Genomic DNA, 10,549 nt, shown 5'->3' with positions numbered 1-10,549 from the left:
GTTCTCTGATCTCAAACACTGTGGGCATGTCTACTGAAACCACAACCTGGTCAATTGTCAACCGTCAATCAAGTAACACTTCTACGACTTGGGAAAATGGATGCTACTCCGTCCACCATTGTGTTTAAATTGTGAAAATGTATCCGCATGCTGGTTATGAAATCAAGCTTAAGGAACCCCCCACCCTGACTATTTTGCACTCACACACGAACGACAATGAGGCGTTGTTAAGTTTGTTTGTAATTTTTATTGTTGGCCCCTGTCAGTTGTGCAGTCTGGCCACCACCCAAAAAAAAGTGTGGCCGATACAGTCTATATGCTTTGTATTATCATGACCGTCACCCTGATCATTTTTCATAAAAAACTTTTCTGAACAGTTCAGGTACCTGGTTCAAAGATATAACACAACCCAATTGGGTAAGTCAAATAAATAAGATGTTAACGCAAAAATAAATGTTTGATGATTAAAATATAAATAAAAAGAACAACAACAACTTTGGGGTTTATTCAGGTGATGCATGTTAAAAATAGCATGAGCTAATGCTAAATATATGCAACAACATCCCTGCGGTGTGAAAATAACCTTATCTGCGTAAAGGTGCCACTGGAAGGGTCACATGTGTATGCTGGTCTTTCCAGTGCACGAGGGAAAGCATGATGTAAGGGCATGAAGCATGGGATCAGTCCATGACAAGAATAGATAAGAGGGCTGATGAATGCCGTGGAATTTATTTAGGATGGCTTACTGCCTCTCAGTCGAGGCTGTAAAACTCCAGGCAATTTCACATTTTACACTCACTTCAATACATAAACAAGACATTTAGAGCTAAATTCTTTAAAGTGGAAATTAAATGATACAAGAGCTAAAATTATCCTAATTACTCCATCATTAAACGCATTATACGTACTTTAAAATGATACAGACAAGCAATTGTTCTGACATGTTCACAAATTCATACATACCTCAGAAATAACACCGTCTACAGTATTTCACTCTCTGCTGTTTATTGTAAATTGATGTAAATGCAAAATGGCTGCCACATCCTGGTACTTCACATCACCGATCCCACGGATGTATTGCAACAACATAATGAGGCTTTCTCCAGTGTCATTAACAGTAAAGATAGCTTGAGTGACCAGCGACCAGTCCAGGGGCGTGCCCTACCTTCGAGCCAATGTTTGTTGGGATAGGGAAGGGGTCTGCAACCTGAGGTTTTGGAGCCACATGTGTCTCTTTAGTCCCCCTCCTGTGGCTTCCTGTGGATCTCTAAAAAAATAAAATAAAATGAAATTAATATATATGTTTTACCTATTTATCTTAATTTTTGGGGGATAAAATATTCTGTAAATTAATTAACGGTTAAATAAAAAATAAATAAATAATTAGATATCAAAACAAATGTCAGAGTCCACATTTTTAAGTTGTCAGAATTAGAGAGATAAAAGGTAAATGAAAAGTTTTAAAGTAGAAAATGTACATATAATGTCCATGAAATTGCAAAAAAAATGTCAGAGAATTGAGTTAAAACAAAAAGAAGACATCCCGAAAATTACCACAAAATGTCCACAAAGTTGCCAAAAATGTCAGAAATTTAATAGAAAGGTAGAAGAGTCTAAAAATGTATGAAAAATGAAGTATGATTTTTTTCAAATAAATAAATACATGAAATAAAACAACCCAAAAACAAAAGATGAAAGCCGGTAAAAGAAAAAGAATCTCCAAATATTGGATGCTGCATATTTTTCTGGTCTGGTGCAGTTCTAATTAGCTCTTGGGCCCTCAGTACATTAGACCAACACTAATACACTGTTGAGTTCATCACAATGCTCAAATGTTTTGTGGCTCTAGACAGATTTTTGTTTTTTGTCAAATGGCTCTTTTGACAGTAAAGTATCACTAAGGAACTTTTCAACCTTAATAAAATATTTTCATAACTCTTCTGATGAAACATTGACTTAAAACTAGTTGAATGGTACCTTTGCAGTGGCCTGAGGGGATCTGTTTCATTCTTACTGTCACTTAACAACTTTGAGGAGGATGGTAGGAACACTGTCACGTAAAAAACTACAAATGTGCTGAGCGCTTAATGGAATACGTCACTTCCGCCTTTACCCATTCATTACAAAGACGGAAGTCAATTTGAATGTCGTGAGCTCAAAAATGAGGCAACACGCTTGTCCTCATGAGAAACGTGGTCTTCCTTCAGGCATAATGTTACCGACTTCTATCTACGCGCATGCCTGAGCGCACGAGAGTAAGCGTGTCCCTGTATGGTGTCTGTTGTCACATTATTGCCATGCGCACCAAGAGCCATCAGTTTCACACTTCTGAACTGCCCACAATGATCTCAATTACAGCAACTCTTGAGTCTTTACCAACAAGTCTGACTCAGTGTTTGTAACACAATTGCTGGCTGATATTTCCAGTGATTACCAGCAAGTGGAAATGACACCTCTCGTGGTGTCCAACTTGAACAAAGTGAGCCTCATCTTTTGTCGCCAGTCGTAGTTGAGGTTGTTTGCAGAGGTCATCTAGATTCTAATGATTTATAATTCCATGGTTTGTTTATCCATATTAAGTATTCACACAGTTTACCTGTATTGCTACAGGTATGTGTCCAAATGTTCTCAGTGGCTGCTTGAGCTTTTCAAGGAAGATACCGTAAATGTCCCTGTAAGAGTCGCTACGGGCTCTTTGCGCAAAGCCGTTACTTTCTGAACTCAATACCGCTCCTTGATTTCTTTCTTCTTTCTTTCACGATCAGACAAACTGATTAATCCAGGTGTGTCTGGCCATTGTCGCCGTGGTTACTGAGGTCAGGCACACCTGGATTAATCAGTTTGTCCAATCGCGAAAGACAGGAAATTAAGGAGTGGTACTGAATTTAGGAAGTAGTGGATTTGTGCAGAGTCTATTTTTGAGGGTGTTTTTTTTGTATTAATGCCTCAAAAAAGTTAATAAAGTTTATTATATATATATATATATATATATATATATATATATATATATATATATATATATAATTTTTTATTTATTAATTTATTATTAATTTTTTTTTATTTATTTTTTTTCTGGAGAGCTCAGTATTGTTCATTGGGTAATTTTACCGATTTGACATGTCATCGTCGCTCTCTCTTTTTTCTTTTTTTTATACAGATTTTTTAAATTAATTTTTATTTTATATGTGGGTGTGTATGTGTATGTGCATGTGCGTGTGTGCGTGCGTGTGAGTTTATTTATATTTTTATAGAAACTATTTTTGTTGTAGTCTTAATTTACATAAAATACGCATCGCCCTCCCTACTCACGCAATGGACTATTCCATTTTCTTACTGCGCATAAGCAGACTCGATTTAAGAAAAGGATAACAGAAAGAAAGTCTCAAACGTGTTGGAGCATTGTGAGAAAAATCTATGCAATTAGAATGAGAAAGAATTTTTGTCATTTAGCCATTCCACCCTGCATTGTGCGACGACAGCAAGCGTAACAGAGTGCAGATTAGCGGACAGCTTCTGCTTCTTCCAGCAGAGTATTTGTGGGTGCGCTGCATCAGTGATGACAGCCGATGAGCTTCCGCTACTCTCTTTGTCATCATTTGTCATGTGTGACATTCTCCACATGAACCGGCCAGCACTAACACGCTAGCAAATTAGGGTCAGCAAATGTGACCTTGCCATCAATGGTGAATGGTGATGCGGCGCCAACATTCACGGTTTGACCAACGGAGGTTACCATATACTGTATTATATCATGATGGTTGGTCTGGTGGCTTCACTCCCCTCCTCCTAAAAGTTCAAAGTATCTCCAAATACAGTGGACAGAACCCCTGTCATCAACTACAGTGCTCCATTTATAGAAAAGTAAGTAGCAATTCACTGGAGAAGTAGCCCTGACATGATTGTCACATGTCTCTATTGTGTCCCACCTCCTTTCAGTCTTCCCTATTGCAGTTCAGCAAGCTGTTGTTTAAATGATGGGGAGTGCAAAGCTCTAATTAAAGTCTTTAATGGAGGGGAACCAATGTGAGAGACTACTTCACCTGAGTGACAATTAACAAGTTTAAATGTCAGTCAGTCTGGCGACATTGAATGGGTCAAACAAAATTGGTCTTGTCTACACAGAACAGAAACCAACAAATGTAACATTTTGAGGCCATTTTTTTTATGGTCAGAAATTACACTTTGCCTCTCAAGTATGATATACAGGGTGTCCATAAAGTCTCTTTACCATTTAAAAAATGTATTAAAAATGCAATTGATTAGATATTTTATTCAGATTTGTTCTATTGTATTCAGTGTTTATTAAAGTTTTTTATCACACTGCATCTGTGTGTTTCAGGGATCCTGTTTGTCAAAGAGGTGATGTTAAATGAACCCCTATAAAATGGCTACCCCTCAAGAGAAGGCGCAATGTGTCTCATGGTTTATTGAAACAAAATCGGATAGGCAGACTCAGCGAAACTACAGAATCTAGTATGGAAGAAATCCACCATCACGTCCGTCAATTCGTGCATGGCACAAGAAATTTATGGAGACAGGGACAGTGTTAGATAAAGGAAGGAGTGGGCGACCTTTGACCTTTGACAAACAGGATCCCTGAAACACACAAATGCAGTGTGTTAAAAAACTTTAATAAACGCTGAATACAATAGAACAAATCTAAATAAAATATCTAATCAATTGCATTTTTAATACATTTTTTAAATGGTAAAGAGACTTTATGGACACCCTGTATGTATTAGCATTTAGCATGTTATTTATATATTTACAGCATATCATGTTTGAATGCCCTGTTATTGGCTTGATGTACTTCGCCTCTCGCACCAAAGTCAGCTGCAATAAATAATGGAATAAAGCTAAGAAAATAAATGAAGTGAAAATAAGTAAGTATAAATGCTATTTAAAAACTAAATTTAAAAAGTGGCTTTTTAGCTTGCTTGAACATTTCTTGCAGCCCCGATGGACTCCGGCAGATTGTTCCACAGATGGGGGCCGTAAAACTGAAGCGATGCCTCATTGTGAGTGCGTGTCCTGATTTTCAGGAATGATTCAAACGTATATGGAGGAGCCAATAAATTGATTTAAAAATTGGTACAATATGCTCCTGTAATTCTTATTATTTAAGTAGCTTAGAGTCCACCTTAATAACAGTATTTCATTAATGTCTATGGTAGGGTTTGCTCCATTGTTGGATATGAATGTGACATGACTATAAATCTGATTCTTTTCATAAAAAGAACGGCGAAACCTTTAGCCGCTGCCCTGAGGCCTGAGTCAATTTGGAATAATAGCCCTCCAGTGGAGAGGCTGGCGAAATGTCAATTAGCAGTCATACACCTTCACAAGCGAGCTCAGCTTCACGGCGTCCGAGGCTAATCGCTCGTCATTTAGCTGGAGCCGACACAAACACTCCACAAAAGCGCAAAGAGGCACACGCTGTTTATTCTAATTAACCTCTGAGGCCCACATGTGGATGTGTTACCCTATTGAGGATGTTTTTTTCCGTATTTGTAGAACACTTGTACAACAGTATGAGCTGTTTTCTATTTTAGTTAAAACTAGAAGAATGAATAACAACTTGCAAGGTGTTAGTTATATAAATGATGTTGCTCATTGGTCGTGATCGTCTCAGCTACATATGTCATAAAATAGCATTGGCCTTCTTCTCAAATAGATACTTTTAGGGTTGTGAATTGCCTGATACCTGGCGATTCGATTCGTATCACGATTCATAGGTCACGATTCGATTCAATACCGATTAATCCCGATGCAAATCTATAAATTGATTATTGTGATTTTTTTTGACTCAAATTTAAAAAATACAAATCAGTAAACTTGTACATGTACACTGTAAGATTTGTATGAAAATGTATTTATTTATCTGAAAATTCAGGCTTATAACTGAGCCACTGCATTTAGCAAACAGGTTGCAGTCGGTTACATGTTTGAACGGCACTGAAATAAAATATTAAGGCTTAATGTTCCATTTATATAACATTCTTCCATGCTTAATGTGTGAATTCTAACCCTAAGTAAGACGTTTTGTTGAAAATTCCCATAAAAAATTGATGTATAAAAATCGATTTCGGCCGCATATGGAATCGATTTGAGAATTGAGCGCTGTAATATCGCGATATATTGCCAAAACGATTTTTTCTAACACCCCTAGATACTTTTTTGTGTAGTTTCACTACTTTCATGTGTAAGACTATAAAGTAAATGTAAATATCAGGCAAAGATAGCCCATGCAAACATAAAATGCAGTTTGTAACTGGTGATTTTATTTATAAATAAAATAAAATAAAACCTAACAATGTAAAGCTAGCCTAGCTGGCTTTTTCAAATTGTGAAAAAGCAAATAAGCTAATAACTGGTTAGGCCTCCCTCAGCAGCAACAAGTGAAATCAAGCATTTTTTGCAACAGGCAACGAGTCTTTCACCCTTTTCACTGGTCCAGCGCAAGACCGGTGGGTGAGTGGCGTAAGTCTGCGCACTGGCAAGTTCGACCGGCTGCTAATTGTGCAGACAAACTGGTGTGTTTAAAAAAAAGAAAAGAATAGACAGCCGGCGCCATTCAAAACGTCTTTTCCCTTTAAATATGCTGCAGATGCTGTCACCAAGTTAAAATACTCAATAAATGAGCAAAGCGAGGACAATAAACTGTTTAGCTCGAAAAATGACTGTATTTTATTTTTGTAGACGGAAATGCTAGCTTATCCTGATTTCCATCCTTTTCCACATCGAGAGGTCACCATGTTTTTTTGTGAGTGCACGTCTTGTCCGCTGCCTCATGATTTAATGATGCTTCATTTTTCAACTTATTTGGGAGCGAGTTTACACAGCATGCATCTATTTGATTGTGATTTTCTTTGTGTGTTTGGGTTGCGGTAACTTAATAGCATCATACGCGGTATTTCCTGCTGAATTGTTTCCTGCTGTATGGCATCATGACTGTCTCCTGATGAATGGGCGGATGCATGGCTGTGTTCCAAATAATGAAACATCATTCAAATGATCTGATTGTCAATGACTTGTGCCTGCATGTCAGTGAATTAGCCCACCCTTTTCAAACTGATCCTTGCCTGTACTCCCACTCTTTAGAACATTAGTCACACCTCGTTAATTTTCCGGGCCTGGTGACGTAGTCAGGTCGGCTATAAAAGCTTCACCTGGCCATGCTGAGAACCACAACGACGCCAAGACCAGGACAGCCCGAGTTGCGCTGCAGCACAAAGAAAAAAAACAACATGAACCTCATTGTGTCACTTTGCTGCTTTCATCTCCTTTTAGTGCTTGATTATGTCCGAGGCAAGCCCATGTCTGATATACAGGTACGTTCTCTTTGTCTTCAATAGATAGCGAGAAGTTGGTTTCATTTCATTTCTTTCACCATCAGAGTTTGAAGCAGATTTTAGACGAGATCAACGACTTGCCTCGTCCCTCGTCAGAGGAGATGCAAGAGAGAGGCGGCAATGAAGAGAAGTCAAAGCACGGAGCTCCACAGGGGCGCCCGTGGGAATCCCCCGACACCAACGACTCGGCACTGGAGGCTAAAGCAGACGTCCTTGCGCTTCTCTTCAAAGATCTGTTCCGGACCTCCAAGCGTAACTGGGCCCGGTACAGAAAAGGCGGGCTGAGGAGCTGCTTCGGCGTTCGCCTGGATCGGATCGGGTCTTTCAGCGGATTGGGATGTTGAGGGTAAGAATATCCATCTATCTATCTATCTATCTATCTATCTATCTATCTATCTATCTATCTATCTATCTATCTATCTATCTATCTATCTATCTATCTATCTATCTTTCTATCTATCTATCTATCTTTCTATTTATCTATCTATCTATTTATCTATCTATCTTTCTATTTATCTATCTTTCTATCTATCTATCTATCTTTCTATTTATCTATCCATCTATCTATCTTTCTATCTATCTTTCTATCTATCTATCTATCTATCTATCTATCTATCTATCTATCTATCTATCTATCTATCTATCTATCTATCTATCTATCTATCTATCTATCTTTCTATTTATCTATCTTTCTATCTATCTATCTATCTTTCTATTTATCTATCTATCTATTTATCTATCTATCTTTCTATTTATCTATCTTTCTATCTATCTATCTATCTTTCTATTTATCTATCCATCTATCTATCTTTCTATCTATCTTTCTATCTATCTATCTATCTATCTATCTATCTATCTATCTATCTATCTATCTATCTATCTATCTATCTATCTATCTATCTATCTATCTATCTATCTTTCTATTTATCTATCTTTCTATCTATCTATCTATCTTTCTATTTATCTATCTATCTATCTATCTTTCTATCTATCTATCTATCTATCTATCTTTCTATTTATCTATCTATCTATCTATCTATCTATCTATCTATCTATCTATCTATCTATCTATCTATCTTTCTATTTATCTATCTTTCTATCTATCTATCTATCTTTCTATTTATCTATCTATCTATCTTTCTATCTATCTATCTATCTTTCTATTTATCTATCTATCTATCTATCTATCTTTCTATCTATCTATCTATCTATCTATCTATCTTTCTATCTATCTATCTATCTATCTATCTAATCTACTTTAAATGACAGCAGAAGTGTAAGAAAACATTTTTTCAGTGTACTTTGAATTATAATTCATTATAATTCATTATTTGTAGCATTAGTGCTCTACTTGTAGCTGCTATTCCTATTTTTCTATAATATTTCTGCAGCAATTAATGTATGTATCTTCCCTATCCTCCTGACACAAGCCACTACTGGTTGGCTCATTTAACATCTAATGAGACTTTAAGAGATCGTGGAGGTGCTGGAGGGGAAGAGGGTTCTGATATTAAATGAACCCATTTTTCCAATATTCTTTTCTTCTGTCAACAGGGGTCTGTGATGAGGATCCATCATAAAAGTATTCAACCATGACTGACACGCCAATTAAGACACCGCTGTACATATTTTCATAAAGTTGTTGTGGGAACAGGCTGTTCATTATTTATTATTTTGGATTGTAAAGGAACTTCAATTATATTGTAATGCAGTAAAAAACAAAATTTTGCATACAAGTGATCTTGTCTGCTTTTCTGTCAGTCTTTCTATGCGCTGTCTGACTTTCTGTCTGTCAAGTATGATATATTTTACAGTGTTTCACTTTTTTTTTTTAAATACATTTTGCCAGACATGCACACACTGACTCAATTATTGTTACCATTCAGTCAAAGAAAATCTCATAATAGTCAGTGAATTAACAAAAGTAATAATACACATTTAAAAACTACTGACAATTAATTAACAATAAACAGGAATTGCTTTTGAATCCAACAGAAGTATTTTCAATAACAACAACAACAAAACTAATTCGACTACCCTGGAGAAAAAAAAAATAATACTAATCAACATTATTTTCAAATGTATTCAACCATAATAGGATTTTGATCAGTTGTATTTAAATTATAAACATTACAAAACAAGTTTAAATTCTGACTCATATTTTGCAAAGGAAAAAGAAAGGTCTTATATTGTATACTCTTCTTTTGTGTTGCCTCACGATGTATATAAAACAAATATAGACCCAAATATTAAATTACGGTAAAAAAAAGCTGTTAGAAGAATTAATCAGGTTGACTACACAGAATCAACTAATCAATTATTGATAGGATCTGGCATTTTAAAATTTATGAAAATGCTTTATTGCGTAGTGAACAATAGACTACCTGTTTGTATTCAGAATTTTTTTTAAATAAAGAGAAGAAAACGTTCATGTAAGGGGTTTGAAACACGTAAAGTGATCAAATATAAATGTGTTTCAGTTTTGGGTGTAAAAATGTCAAATGGACTTGATGTACTTTTCTCTTGGGGAGAAAATAAATATTTATTAAGAAATATTTAGAATTTAAAATAATTCATGCTTCTAGTGCCATCGATGAAATGTAGGTGATTTAGGAATTATAATGTGAGTGTTGTATTTATTTATTTTGCTCTGTTGTCATTCTGGGTGCTTCATGGGATTGGAAAGCTTCAGCCGATCCCTTTTTGGTTCCTTGATTTGTTGAAAAGGATGTTCGTGAGTGTTTTTGTGTGTGTCATGTATGGAACTGAAATAAACCATTCATCCATTAATTCATTCATTTAAAGACATTTGTCAGGTGTTCTAAAAAGGCCGGATTGACAGTTTGTCCTTGTTAAGGCAACCATCAACAGTCGCTTACAGTACACACTCCTTAAATTAGTAACATTCTCTCTCTCTCTCTCTCGCTCTCTCTCTCTCTCATTCTCACACAACTACACGCACAGTGTTGTCATTTACTACTTCCCGTAGCTCAATGACAACAACGTCCCGTGTTAGGGCTTGTTGGGAGGTGGTTGGTCTGTTTCTGGTAGTGTATGGATGCCACTATGTCATATGAATGTCTGAATGCCCCACTTCGGAGAGACAACCCTTTAAAGGGAGCCGTTTCCGACAGCTTGTGTTATCAGGAGCAGGTGTCAGGAATGCAAGTCCAATTCCTGGCATACCCTCATGGATT

The 10,549-nt window shown here is 36.4% G+C and overlaps 1 protein-coding gene and 1 long non-coding RNA gene across 2 annotated transcripts; one reads left to right on the top strand and one right to left on the bottom strand.

Annotated features, from left to right (window-relative positions):
- Positions 1-224: 224 nt before the first annotated feature.
- LOC144034220 (uncharacterized) lies at positions 225-2,786 on the bottom strand. The gene is made up of 2 exons (XR_013288180.1): positions 2,597-2,786; positions 225-1,267 (listed from the first exon to the last, which is right to left on the bottom strand). It is a non-coding gene; the product is annotated as an uncharacterized LOC144034220 (long non-coding RNA).
- A 4,421-nt stretch (positions 2,787-7,207) lies between these two features.
- Positions 7,208-9,290, top strand: nppal (natriuretic peptide A-like). The gene is made up of 3 exons (XM_077542370.1): positions 7,208-7,331; positions 7,397-7,698; positions 8,907-9,290. The coding sequence occupies exons 1-2, from the start codon at positions 7,248-7,250 to the stop codon at positions 7,694-7,696; spliced, it is 384 nt and encodes a 127-aa protein (XP_077398496.1). The 5' UTR covers positions 7,208-7,247; the 3' UTR covers positions 7,697-7,698; positions 8,907-9,290.
- The last annotated feature ends 1,259 nt before the right edge of the window (positions 9,291-10,549 follow it).

The sequence above is a fragment of the Vanacampus margaritifer genome, chromosome 1 (genome assembly GCF_051991255.1).
Source record: "Vanacampus margaritifer isolate UIUO_Vmar chromosome 1, RoL_Vmar_1.0, whole genome shotgun sequence".
Classification (NCBI taxonomy): Eukaryota; Metazoa; Chordata; class Actinopteri; order Syngnathiformes; family Syngnathidae; genus Vanacampus; species Vanacampus margaritifer.
This window is presented reverse-complemented; position numbering and strand designations above follow the sequence as displayed.

Bases quoted from the DNA above. Each gene is read 5' to 3' on its own strand.
- nppal (XM_077542370.1), top strand. From the start codon at position 7,248: ATGAACCTCATTGTGTCACTTTGCTGCTTTCATCTCCTTTTAGTGCTT. The intron at 7,332-7,396 runs GTACGTTCTCTT...TTTCACCATCAG, and splicing joins AGCCCATGTCTGATATACAG to AGTTTGAAGCAGATTTTAGA.